General features: G+C 42.2%; 1 protein-coding gene across 2 annotated transcripts in view; it reads left to right on the top strand.

Moving 5' to 3' along the window:
• Positions 1 to 6,359, top strand: part of cxxc4 (CXXC finger 4) — a 30,980-nt gene extending 24,621 nt beyond the window's left edge. For both annotated transcript variants that reach the window (XM_010740938.3, XM_027283492.1), the window contains exon 3: positions 4,889 to 6,359. In XM_010740938.3, the coding sequence (XP_010739240.1) occupies positions 4,889 to 4,933 (45 nt within the window). In that variant the 3' untranslated portion in view covers positions 4,934 to 6,359. The remainder of the gene's footprint in view (positions 1 to 4,888) is intronic.
• Positions 6,360 to 13,737: the final 7,378 nt, after the last annotated feature.

Here is a 13,737-nt window from a genome sequence, read left to right as displayed (position 1 = left end):
GACTGGCTGGGAGCATAGAGCTGAGGGTTAGCGCCAGACATGTCTCAAGAGAAACCAGGGCACATTTGCAATCACCCCGAGTTCAAAAGGGTAATTTATTCACAGTCTGTGGTTAAAGTAGGGCTGCTCAGAATGCCAGTGGGATTGTGCCGGGAAGCAGAGTAGTAGAGACACATTATTTTCATTTTTCTCTCCCCTTTTTTTTCCCGCTCCCTCTCTCTCTCTCTCTCTCTTCCCCTCATCGTCTTCTTCATCGCCTGTTGTTGTTTCAGCGAGCCCTGTGAGGCGTCTTTTAACACGCGCCGGCTAGCATATTTCACTTTTACACTCATCCGCACTGACGTCCCGGTGCTGATTGAATTTTGAGGCGCTGCGGCGTCTGCCATTATCATCCTCATCGTCTTGAGTGGTTTATCTCTGGCCCCGGCTCGGTGTGACGCCAAGGCTGGAGGGGAGCGAGGACGGGCAGGGCAAGGGTGGGCCAGGGGGGGTTGAGGACTGTTCATGTGTTTTTATTATTTGTGTGGAAAAAAAAGATAGGGAGGGTCGGCCTTAACCTCGATCTTTGAGATTGCGGGTTGGGTGGTTCATGCGTATGCAGGGGATGGAGCAGCCTTTACAGAAGCTGTTTCAGTCCAGTCGGTTTGATTATGATTCATTCCCGCTCGAGCCAGCGCCGTTTTTCTACCACCTCGTCTCAATCAGCAGACGACGTGGCTTCAGCATTAACAGCACCTGCCAGGTTCACTTAGGATCACAGGGTGTCATGGCTGCCCAGAGACCTCACACTGCCTCGCCAAAATCAGCAGAGAATTATTCCACCACATGTCAGTTTTACTGTGTCGTTATCACCGAAAGCCACCGGCAGACACTTAGAATACACTGCCTGCTGTGGTGGCGTGGTGGGGTTAATTTGAGGTCTGGAGAAATCTCTTCCTCCTCCTTCAGTCAGTTCAATACTTGGTCGTGTGCATTCATTGCCAGAGCGGGAAATTGTCTTTCCCGCTGTGTGTCGTTGTAGCCAGGTTGTTATGTATGCTCTGCTGCAGAGGCAGCAGTGTTGACGTGAGGCTGAGCTGCTGCCACAGCCTCTTGATTTGAGGTGAAACCTCGGTGTTGCTCCCGTGTCCCCGGTGTAACACTATCAACCCTTACCGTCTCCCCACGAGAATTTTTTCCTTCTCCCTTTATCCCTTTCCGTCTGCCTCCACTCTCTCTCTCTCTCTCTCTCCCTGTTGTTTCTGTATTCTTGTGTCTTTTCCCCTTCACACTCCCTTGCGGTTGATGGAGTGATTCTGAAGGCGCATGCAGGTGGGGTGGTGGTTGGTGGGAGGGGAGCAGACAACGCGAGGCTGTGCTAATTGAGCCTTCTTTGTGCCTGGTCACTGCAGTGTGCCGAGGCGAGGAGGCCCGGGAGTGAATCCAAGCAGCACTCAAGATCCCCACTGGATCGATAACACAGGAACTTAACAAAACAGAGACATGCCGAGTGCCCAGATCAGGGTCATTATTGTCTCTGGCGAGCCGCACTTCCACCAGGGACTGATCAATGTGAGAATATGGATCAAGATAAACATTCTCACCTCCCCTTTCTCTCCTCTTTGCCTCAGCTCTTAGAGCATTATGTCCTAGACCTAGATAGCAGCGCGCAAAGGCTTGAAAGTGTGGATGCGCCTTATCAAATGCAGATGTACGCACGGCGTCTACAACAGTCGAAGTAAACATGCTCCCCGCGCTGTCTTCCTTTAAGATGAAGCCTCCGTCATAGTGCTATCCCGGAGATGTTATTGAGTTTAATAGGAAGTTCTCCGTCGTTTTAGGTTTAGTGTTACACCATGGATTAGTCTGATTGTCTTACAGGCTTTGTGTCTTTAGTTTGTGTTGCCACGAGTGTCTGGTTGCATCACCGTGTAACCCTTTGCTTCTTTATTTTATCACAGAAACATATTCAGTTGCCAGTTTTTTTTAGGTACGCCGAGCTAACACTAATGTAGTCTAATGCAACAGTCGTGCAATAGATCCTACAGATCCTACTGCTTTTAGAGAGGTGTTGATTCAACCGCATGGTCATTTGGGAGGGCCGCAGTTTGTGGTGCTGTTGTATTGTGTTACAGGTGACAGGTGTTTCTATTATTTTGTCCACAGAAACATGTCTCTGTATTATGCAATACAGGTGGGATTTATTGCAGGACTACATTAGTGTTAGCTAGGTGAATCTAATAAACAAAGTCATACCAACATCGTTGATGTATCGCTCAGGAACTCGTTTATGTGATTTTATTTAGAAGTGATTTTATTCTATAGTACACATTAAATCTATGACACATTCAAATGTATCAATACAACTAATTTCCCCCAATGTTTATCTGGTGGTTTAGATGAAAACTTACGGTCGAATCTAGTTCGGCACCTTGTTTCACGCCATTCGCACATCCCTTCTGTTTTTCTCCACAATCCAAAAAAACAAAACAACAAAAAAAAACAGAAATGACTTTAATAATAGCTTTGATAATATATTTATTAAAAAAACCTAATTGCTTCCCAAAAAAAGAAAAATGATAAAAACAAAATTAATGGAGCTGCAGTGACATAACAAGGAAGGCAGGCGTCAGCTCATTGCAATTAAGCCAAAAAAAAAGAAGAAAGAAAGAAAACATTCATATCTGTGAGAGCGTCTTGACCCTTTAAAACATGATGGTGTTTCATTTCATCCGTGACTTTAAATTGATGATTATGGTATCCTGCTGTTCTGGGTCCTTCCATTATACACTTGGAAGGATAATAGTAATTGCTTAATGTAGTGTAAAAAAAAATGGTAAATGGTTGCTGCACACATAGGAAGGAATGTAGGTATGTGTCCAAAACTAGTGACATGACGCAGGTGACAGACTTAGTTTAGCTTCTCTACCTTACGGAGATTAGGAAGAAAGCGTTACCTTGAAGGCATCGTCTGCTGTTTTTAAAGCTAATGACTGAACTCTTATTAACCTTACAGGTAATGTGACCGGGGGGCTCAGAGATGATTTGTTGTTGTCGTTGGAGATAATCAGGTGCTAATAGCTTTGTCAGATGAGACCTTTTTTCTTCCATTCAGTCATTTTATGTTTCGTCTAATTAATTGTTATCGGGGTTGTTTGTCAAGTCAACACCTACTAAGTTGAGTAAAGCGGTTATTAAGTGAATCCACCTATGATTCCTCCCAGCCGCCTCCCATCGTTGGCCAAATTCACATTTGTTAGGTGAAACGTTCACTGCAGACTTTTGTTCGTTCAGTCACTGTGTGAATATTTCCTTTCTTTGAGATCCATGATGGTCTGTTTACAAGGGAAATCTGAAAGTGCTTTTTGTGAATTGGGCTGTTATACAACTGTCTTCCAAGTTCCAACTCAAATGTGACAAAAACTGATCCGTGAGCGAGTGTGAAAATGGATGAAATGATAAATTAGGCTTCATGAAAGTGGAAAAGTGTCACAGGTGGACTGACTGATAGGCAATTTGTCGTACATATACTACAGTGACATGCCCGGCTAAAAGAATAGTTTTATAATAATAAATGTGAGCAAAATTACATGTAAACTAATCAAACTAATGCTCATTTTAATGATGTTTCACTGTTGTCTAGGGCTGCAACGTGATTATTTTCATCATCTATGGACATGTTGTGTCAGAAAATGGTAAAAAAAAAAATGGCCATGTTAGTTTTAAACCCAAAGATATTCAAATGACTGTGTATAACCACAACAAACAGGAGATCTTTGCATTAGAGAGGATGGGACCAACACATTTGTGGCATTTTCTTGCTTATAAAATGATTGAAGCGATTAATCGATTGTCAAAATTGTTGCTCATGGATTTTCTGCCAATTCATTCATCCATTTACCAGTCGTCTTACCTACTGTTGCATCAGAGGAACTCTCCACACACATAAACCCCAAAAAAGAGACCGTAAGACCTTAAGAACTCAGTGTTTATTTGTTTTAATCCACAAATGTTTGGAATCATTCGTTCAGGTATCGGAACGCGAAACAATAAAATGACACGATCGTGCACAAATCCGCTGAAAGTCAGTATACGTTTGTATTAAATTATTGCCCAGTCGGGCTGAACACTGTAAATAATATTTACATGCCGTCCATAAACTGTATAAGCCTGTGCGGTGCTAAAGCACTCATCAGGCCTTTAAGGAGCCACAGATGACACTTGGTATTAAAATGTCAAATTGCCCTCCACTCAGACTAAAGTGATTTTAGTTGTGATTATGCACTATTTCCCCCCTGTCAACAGCCGAAAAAAATAATCAAAAAATGTGCTAATTGGTCATGGGGATTGGTGGGAGACTTCAGTATTTTATGTCTTTGACTTCCAAATGAGTTTCGGAAAGGAGAGGCTGTCACTCCGGCATAGAGGTTTTGGGGAGAAGGAGGAGGGGCGGCTGCTGGCGCGGGCTCAAATTGAAATGATGCACTGTTCCCCCTCACTGCAGCTAGAGCTCACAGTAATTAAATGCCTCATTGTTGCTTCTTGGGAATTTGTATTGAATATTTCATCCAGCGTAATGATTATTTGGGTGTGGGTGGGACGTGGATGTAATCACCTTGGCTGGCTCTTTGATGAAATACTTGGTTTGGTTGTGCTTTATAGCCGTTTTAAGTGCCCTGCTGGGTTTTTACTTAACTTAATGTCCATCCCATTTCAAACCGCTGTTATCCAGTATTGGCTGTGATATATTATTGATTATTGGCTCCCAAAATGTGTCTGTAATTTCTGTATATATGCATGCTTCTCTGGATTTTAATGTCAAGTACATGACATGACAACAGCATGACCTCGAAACCTGCAAATTAAAACATGTCCTTCACTTTTTTTTTTTTTTTTTTGTCACCCACAGAGGACGCCGGTGAACAGCGGCGAAGCTTTTCGGTGGTTCTTTTAGAGAGGCGAGACATGGCCGCCCCATCCAAGCAGCAGGAGGGCAGGTGGGACTCTTGACTCTCTGCCAGGAGCACTTGATGGGTTCACAGAACCCGACACGCCCCCGACACATTTGTGGAGGACAAGAGAAGAAAAAGTGGACAGACAAAAAGATAAATGAAAACATAATGGTGTTGTTTTAACTCTGTAATTTCCTTTTCTGTGTAATTATTGTACCTTTTGACAGTATCATAATGTATATTTTTGGTGTCTATGAATGTGTTTTCAGTGTCGTGGCTGTAGGTTTACAGCCAATCCTATGTAAAGGACTCAAACAGACAATCATACAATCATGATGAATCCGTCAAACAAGAAGAGGCCACAAGGATTGATGATATAACAAACACAACACACTTTACTCTGGAGCAATAATCTATTTGGTTGATTATTCTTCAATCTTACATTTCCGTTTGACTCTTTGAATTATTTTTATCAAACCGAATCACCTTCTAGTCTTTTACTTCATCTGATTCTCATTCTCTTAAACGCCCGCTAATGTTCAGACCGTCGCTGGCAGTGTGATGCGTCTCATCGAGAGAGAGCGATGACGTGAAGGACGGCGGCAGTGCCTCCGTGACGGACTTCTTTGCTCCTCAGTCGAGTGGACTCGCTGCACAACAGGGCACATTGTCTTGTGGTGTGGTGAGTTGCACTTCTTCTTAATAATCGAATTTGATTGTGACAGCGCCAGACGTTTATGAGTCAGACTGCTGTCTGGAGGTCGTACTCTCAAAGATGAAATGAAGTTTTTGACAAAACCATCAAACCTGTTTAATTTTTCCTTCAGTTTGGATCAACTAAAGGTTGTAACTGTCTAAAAGATAGAGAGTAATGCCAGTAAAGGAAATGTATGTTATGTTGCAAAGCATTCAAATTTAGAATTAATTACAGTACACTATACATATTTGACATATCAGATGTTGTTCTGGATCTAAAGGATAGTCTGGACTGACAGTCCTTTCTCCTGCAAAGTAACGTTAACACATTCCAAAAACAAAATGATTCAATAAGTTACTCATTGTCTTAAACCCTGTTGTTGCATGTGTAAATGTGTTTTGGTTTTAAAGATTACTAAGAATTTGTATATTGTTGTTGTGATGCTTTTATGTGTTAAAATAAAAAAACAAAAAATGACTTCAGTAAAAAAGACATCTTGACAGTCAATGTTTGATGTGGAGGGATCACCGAAGACAGGCGAATAAATCCGCCTGTGCTACAGAAAAACACAATGAGAAAGAAAAATCAGTAATCAATTATGATCACCTGATAGGAAACGATTTTCCTATTTTTTTTCCTCCTCCTCCTCCTCCTCCTCTTCCCGAAAAGCATCAACCGAAATAACAACCAAGAGGAGACGGGAGGAATATAACAGCATTGGTTGCCTCCCCAGTCACGTATTCCCTTGAATACTAAAATGTTGCATGGAGAAGAGTGGTTCCCAGAGGCAGCAGACTTTAAAGGACTAGTGAAATCCCATGTGGTTTGTCATGCTGGAATGCACTTGGGGGGGGAGCACAGCGAGATGGGGGGGAGCAAGACAAGGGAGGATGGCGGGTTTGGAGGTGGAGGTGGCGGTGGTGGTGGCGGTGGGGGGGATGAAGCGAGACAGGCTCCTGAGATAGCTTGAGCAACTGAGTGATTGCCGGGTCTTTGGGTTTCAGGGGTAAGGGGGGGGGAGAGCTGGGGGTATTTATGGGGAAAAAAAGGGGGGGAGCAGTGGGAGGGAATGGGAGGACAGAGGCACATTTGGACGCTAGCTGAGGTGGGGAGGGGCGTCAATGTTGAGGAGAACGAGCAGAGAAGGAGGAAATCATCCGGGACCGACTTCTCCCCTGACTGAGCACGCTTGCCATCACCTAAATTGAGCCGCTGACTGGTTAGGGCCAGCCAGGAAGACGACTTGAAGTGCTCTGTAGTGTGCGGCGTTGGCGGCAATGTGGCATCTGAGGCGCCCGGTCCCCCCTCGCTGGTCATCAGAGGTTGATAACATGCATCAGGGTGCTCTGGCTCGCTCACTCCCTGGACGGTGAGATTAAATAACATCAGAGACAGCTCGCTCTAATCCCCCACCACCACCGCCACCGCCTCCCACTCTGTGCTCTGGAACTGGGATTTAAAGTCCTCGGGCCCCAGTGGTAATGTTGAGTTTCCTGCTACACGCAGGCAGAGACAGCGGCTGAAGACGTCAGCACGACCACATTAGCAAGTTAGCGGCGTGGTGGGAATATAAAGAAGACACGTCCTCAGTCCTCATGGGTCTAAAGGTTTAAGCCAATGTCTTTTATTGAAAAATTACCGTCACGGAGACGAACCTGCTTCTCACCCGTATTCAATCAAACCAATTCTCTGAAAGCAAAATTTACACTGTATATTATTCCAACAACTCTTCAAGGAATACTCCAAAGAGAGTGTGCTTATTTGCTTTCTACCCAAGAGTCAAATGAAAAGATTGATTACCACCTCAATGTGTGTGTTAAAGAGCCAGAATATGGCAACAACGAGCATAGCAAGGTTACCAACCCCTGTAAAGATGACTGCAACAACCTTCATGGTAACAACAAGACATCAAGGAGTCACTGCACCCAGCCTCTAGTCGCCAAGAAGTATTTGCAGTATTTAAATCCCCATAAATAGGTTGGCATAATTTGTATTTTTACCTTATGAACAAGATTGAACTGAGCGTTAGAGGCGCTAGTAGGTCTATATTTTGAATTTGGAGAGAGCCAAGCTGCGTTTTTATGCTATGCTACACTAATCGCTCCCTGACTATGGCAACTCAATGCACAGACATGAGGGTTGTGTCATATATAACTGTTAGAAAGAAAGCGAATATGCATATTTCCAAAATGTCAAATAATTCCTTTTAAAAATGTCACGTTAGGTGTATAAGAAGACGCGACGTGTTTTTAGGTTTTAAATCACACAAAGCTTCATCAGGCATCATTTTCCATTTTAGTGAAAAGATGTTTTAAATGTCAGAGATTTACCAGATCCTGCTGCAGTTGTCACCCTGAGTTTAAGTTCATGCTCTGCATCAAGATTTTTTTTTTTTTGTAGACTACCATTCAGACATCTCCTCAGCAGGGTGCGGACTTCGCAGCATCCTATGTAACCGTTGAAAGCATCATTTCTGTCACAACAAAATAAACATCAGTTCCTCATCCTTGAAAGGCATTGCAAGGTACATAAGTTCTGCAACTTTGACCTATCATGAAAGAACCAGATGTCTTCAAGGAGAGGAGGACAAACATGTCGGGTTTATATTAGCTGACGGCGTCTGAAAGGATCCAACCTTGTTTATTACAAACTGGGTCTTATTGTTGTGGCTTCGGCTGTCATTTCTATCGGTTATAACATTGTGTTCACCACGTTAACCGCTGAAACCTTGGAATGTAGCCACATCTGTAACAGCTAAGTCTGACAGGGCAAACATGATCAGACACAAATAATCCATCACTGCACAGAAAAAGTGTGTGCATGAGCAACTACGGAAAGTACAGTTGGACAAAGTTAAACCAGGAAGACAGTCTGTAAACTGTGATGATGTGGGCTAAAACATGTCTGATCATCATGTCTCATCAGATTTCATCAATTAATTTGATTGTTAAATTGCTGATTGAAAAATAAGATCCAGTTTGTAATAAACCAGAATAATGCTTTAAGAAGAATGCATACATCTGACCTATATATACTAACCTTGAATTGTGTAAATTAAAATATACACATGGTGATTTAAAGTGTTTTTTTTCTACATTAAAATACTAAATAAGCTAGATTCAATGTTGGACCACTAAAACCATACAGACTGAAACTTAATAAAACACAGCTGGCTTTAAGCTCCATTTTGGTCTCCACCAACTGCAACAACAAGGTCTGATTGTCTTATGGCGAAATGATCCTATTTTCCCCAATTATTTATTTCCTCAGCAAACAGTTTCATCACGAGTTTCCGGTCTCAGTTGCTAGTTTCAAGTCGTCACACAACATGACGTTCATTTTGTAAATTATGATTGGCTACCTTGTGATTCACATGTCAGTCTCAGTGAGTCCGTCCAGCACAACAAACCAGGCTCACAAAACTGAAAATGAAATTCTAAAACTAGGCAGTGCTGACCAAATATGAATACTGCATTACCTATTTCTCATCTCAGATATTTTCAGAAACATATTGTGGTCTATTGTTTGGCTGTAATACGAGACAGTCTATGACCAGGCGCAGTACTCTTGTCCAAATATGGTTTTATCTGGCTCCAAAAAAACCCAAGATGGCAACGGCCATAATGCCAAACTCAAGGCTTCAAAACGGTTGTCCGCGAACCAATGGGCAACGTCACAGCAGGTTTACTTAACACGACTAACTAGAGACAGGGGAAGCAAAAATAATGAGCTAAAAGTACCCACACTAAGCAACTTTAACATTATGCAGGGTAAGAAGAGATAGGATGCTTTTTCATTTACTTGATTATTTCATATTTGTGTCTCTCTGGGATGCTTTAAAAGAGAGCTGGAACAATGCGGATTCTCAAATTCTTCCAGTAAACACCAACAAACCTTTTGTTGACCCACACCGGTGAGAAATGATGTAATCCCGTTTGAGAAAAAAAAATCATTTGACAAGTAAAATCGTACTAGTTTTAAAATAAAATGCTGAAATAAGATTCTTCTTCTTTTTTTTTTCTTCTTTTTAGCTGTGAACTCAATATGAACCCAACTCAACAAATGTGCACATACACATGAAACTTGCGTAGCAAGCCAAATAGTGAAGCACTTGTGGAGATAAAATCACTCGATCGTCTGGAGAGCAGAGAGCTGAAATGACATTCAGACAAACTGATCATTAATTTGGTCTGTATGCCATCACACCATTACCATAAATATGTCACAGGACTGTAATTTAAAGCTGTACGTGTCCGGTCGACACAACAAAGACGCCGTAACGTTCTCACGAGAGCTGGTTTCTACCTTCTAGCAGGAATATCTGGTTCTGTCAGTGCTTCATAATGACCATCCCAAGATCTCCTATTTATCAGCTGACAGTCAGCAAAATAAATACAGGACTCCGGTGATGCCAGTCATGCCACTGGGGTGCCAGGGGTTAGTGGGCCAATCAGATGTGTTTACCCTCTCTGTGTCCTCCACAGAAATGCAGTGTCTGTGATAATCCCTTTAGGGATTTTGACTGAGAATGCTCCCTCACTCTACTGGCACACTTCTTGGCACTGAGCGAGAGGGAAAAATCCACACACACCTTCCTGCAAGGAGGTGCTAAGGACATGTACTATTGGAAAATTAAGGCAATATCGAAGGGAGCATTGAACAACAGAAGTAAAACGTCCTCTACTCACTTTGATTAAAAAACTAAAGGAACGCGCCTTGTGTTCTAACTTCAAGGTTAACGCCGTCTTAAAAAAAAACATTTGTCATTTTATCAACCCCGTCAATTAGTTTATATTTTTGTGTAATAAATCCCAATTTCTCTTTTTCCATTCGCGCATACTTACAACGCAAATAACACTTTCCCACACTGAGTCACTCACAACACACACACACACACACAAAGGACAGAGAATGAGACCAAGAGAGAGAGAATGACTCGCAGAGCCTCCTTCCCTTCCCTCCCCCTTCCTCCTCCCCTCCCCTCCCTACCTTGTCTTTCATTATTTATTTACTGTCTGCAGTTTTTCCATTGCACGCATATTGATGCAGAGAAAGCAGGGTGTGAGTGCGTGTCAGAATCATTTCCTGACGAGGGAGACAAGGTGGAAGTAATTAGCAGAGCGCTGATGCAATATGACAGCCCCTAGAACCGCTGGTACACAGTTAAGAGCAGGAGGGAGAAGAAAAACATCTCTCCACTGAAGGAAGTGGCAAGATTTGCACAAGCGACATTTGGGAGGAAAGTAGATTTACAAAGTTCTAAAAGTTTGGGGGAAGAAAATCGGATTCTAGGTCTGTTTTGTCTGAGCTCATCTCTGAAATCTGTAGCAAGACTGTGTGTTTTTTTTTTTAAACATATATCTCTATAAGGTCATTCAACAAGCTACATTAGCTGTCCATTTGTTTAGAAAATGTTTAGTGCCTCTACTTCACTTCGGTTCTTTTGTTGCGCCCTCGGGGAATTTAAGTAATTTGGAATATATGTGGTGAATAAGTGTGGTTTCCACAATCGTGACCAATGTCCAGATATTTGGAGACGATGAAATTCCCCATGGGCGACAATAATAAAAGCAGACATTTATTTTATTTTTTTTATTTTTTTCTGAAGAAATCCGGTGAAATAAATTCACTCTTGTTCATGCATAACCATGAGAAACCTGTTTTATTTCAGTCTGTGGGTATGTGCGGTATGGAAAGCAGGACACAGACTAACAGGGTCTACAGAGAAGCCAGCGAGGCACCTGGCTGACATGATCTTTCTCCACTAATCTTGTCTGACTGTTCCCCTCTCTCTCTCTCCCTCTCGCCGAGGCAGGTGTAGATTGATTAGTTATCCTGCAGCCATCACCGGGCGTAGTGAGACGGTCGAGCATGCCAGCTCTTTGCCCCCCCCCACCCCGACTTCCTCCTTCCATGTAACACACCTGTACATATCTCCCTCACACATCTGTACATCTCTATCTCATACATTGCTATCTCTGTCTCTGTCATCACCTTTCTCTGTCGCTCACATACGTACAAACCTTGTCTTACCCTCACACACGCTCACACAAATACAGTATAGTGCAGGTTATGTACATACACACACGCAGACGCTCAGACACCATCTGCTCGTCCTGACAGGCGCAACCTTCCTGGGTGCAGTAACTGATGAATGTGAAAGATGGTGCATTTAGGGTCTCGCTGCCTCTCCTTTTCACATGCTGACCCCAGAGAGCAAATGGGTTAACTCCATGCACAAACACATTCACATATACACACCAACACATTCAAACACACGCACAGAGGTGTAAGCGTGCTGACTGATTGATTGGGGCGGCAGGTTTCGTGACGGCTGGCAACATTTCTCCACATCATGTCAACGCCCCTGGCAGCAAGAGTCTCAGAGCGATCTCTGAGGAATTAGGTAATCAAAGTCAGCGGGGCTGGATTCAGGGTGGTGCCCATGCGACAGCCTAAACAGATTTAGAATAACTGAAGATGTCCCTTTTCTCCACCTCTGTCTTTGTAAGATTATTTTTATATAAAATCAACTTGCATTCGGTGAAAACAGCACTGTTATTCTTTATCAAAATAATAAAAAAAAGAGATTGAATTTACTGCTCACTAGAGCTTTAAACTGAACAGCACTTCATTTATTTTCTACGATATCCTTAATCATTGAAACCGAAGCTGTTTCAATGATTGTATTTAGGTAAATTAGATCTATATATATAGTTGTGTCGCTGCTGATTACAACCCCCTCAACTCACCCTCTCATTCCTAGTGTGAAGGAGAGATCAAAACGTGGAACGTTCTACAGAGCCAGTGTTCAGTTTGTCCATTCTGGGCTACGGTACTACTATTCAACATGTCCATAGACGAGGACCCACTCCATCTGTAACTATGAAAGGCTCGTTCTAAGGTAACAAAAACATCGTAATTCTTATTTTCAGGTGATGAAAACATAGTTACGAATATTATATTCCATTTATCCTGAACACACAGCCTCTTAACTCTGACACACTGGACCTTTAAAGCACGTGGTTACGGTTAGGGAAAGATTGTCATCTTGGTTAAAAATCAAAGTCCAATCTGAGTTGAAGCATGAGACAGGGCACTCTGACTTTTTTCAAGTTTATTCAACCAAGTAGCTTCTTTTCAAATGTTTTTATTATTTTTTTTCCTCAATGGAAAACAGAAAATTCAACCTGAAAAAGTGCCAAGTAGGAGCAATATATACCTAATGTATCCCCCTCATCCGCATATCCAGTGTTGGTGCATTTACCCAAGTACAGTTTTGAGGTATTCCATTTTATGCTTTTTTATACTTCTTCTCCACTGCATTTCAGAGAGAGCTACTGTACTACTGTACACACTCTAGTCAGTGTAAGCTATGCTGGGAATTATGTGCTTTCACCAAACTATATGCACCAAAAATGATAACTGGGTAAGTTGTTCCTTTCAAAATGTACCACAAAACAAACAAAAGAGCAAAGGAGACGTCAATCAAGCGGAGACTGAGGCAACATGAGTGAAAACACCTGTGTGGGAGGACTAGATATAAATAATACGATACCTTTATAAAATATGATGCATCGTTACTCATTAAACTACAAAACAGTATAATAAGTAGCTACACCATCTCTATCCGCTACAACATTAAAATTCTGCTTATGCATAATTGCATTAGTAATAATAAGTAACGGACAGCATCCACTCTGCATAATGAATAATTTCACTTATGATGCTTCATTATTAAGATACTTTCACTTCAGTACAATTTTGAATACAGTATTTTGTGAATGTGCAATCTTTTGCATCTCAAATGGTGCAGAGAGTGCAACCAACCCTAAGCTCCTCTATGCAGGCCACTGACAGTATAAATAATGGACAGCGTATGCGTAATGTCACCTGCAGGTTTCCGAGCAGTCGTTTTTAAGTTGGCCACCATGTTGGTAGTCCTGCCTCTTCCGCTAAATCTAAATATCAATAAAGACGTGGATCATCGGTGGGCCAAATAAAGCCTGGGTGTTTAAACAAGCCATCTGTAACAGCGCCTACCTGTCAATCAATGCAGCCAAGCTGTTAATTATGCATAACTTTGAGCCTCAATATAGGCTGAGTTTT

This window comes from Larimichthys crocea, chromosome X (assembly GCF_000972845.2).
Source record: "Larimichthys crocea isolate SSNF chromosome X, L_crocea_2.0, whole genome shotgun sequence".
In the NCBI taxonomy this organism is placed as follows: Eukaryota; Metazoa; Chordata; class Actinopteri; family Sciaenidae; genus Larimichthys; species Larimichthys crocea.
The sequence above is the reverse complement of the archived record's forward strand: the minus strand, read 5'-3'. Positions and strand labels throughout refer to the sequence as shown.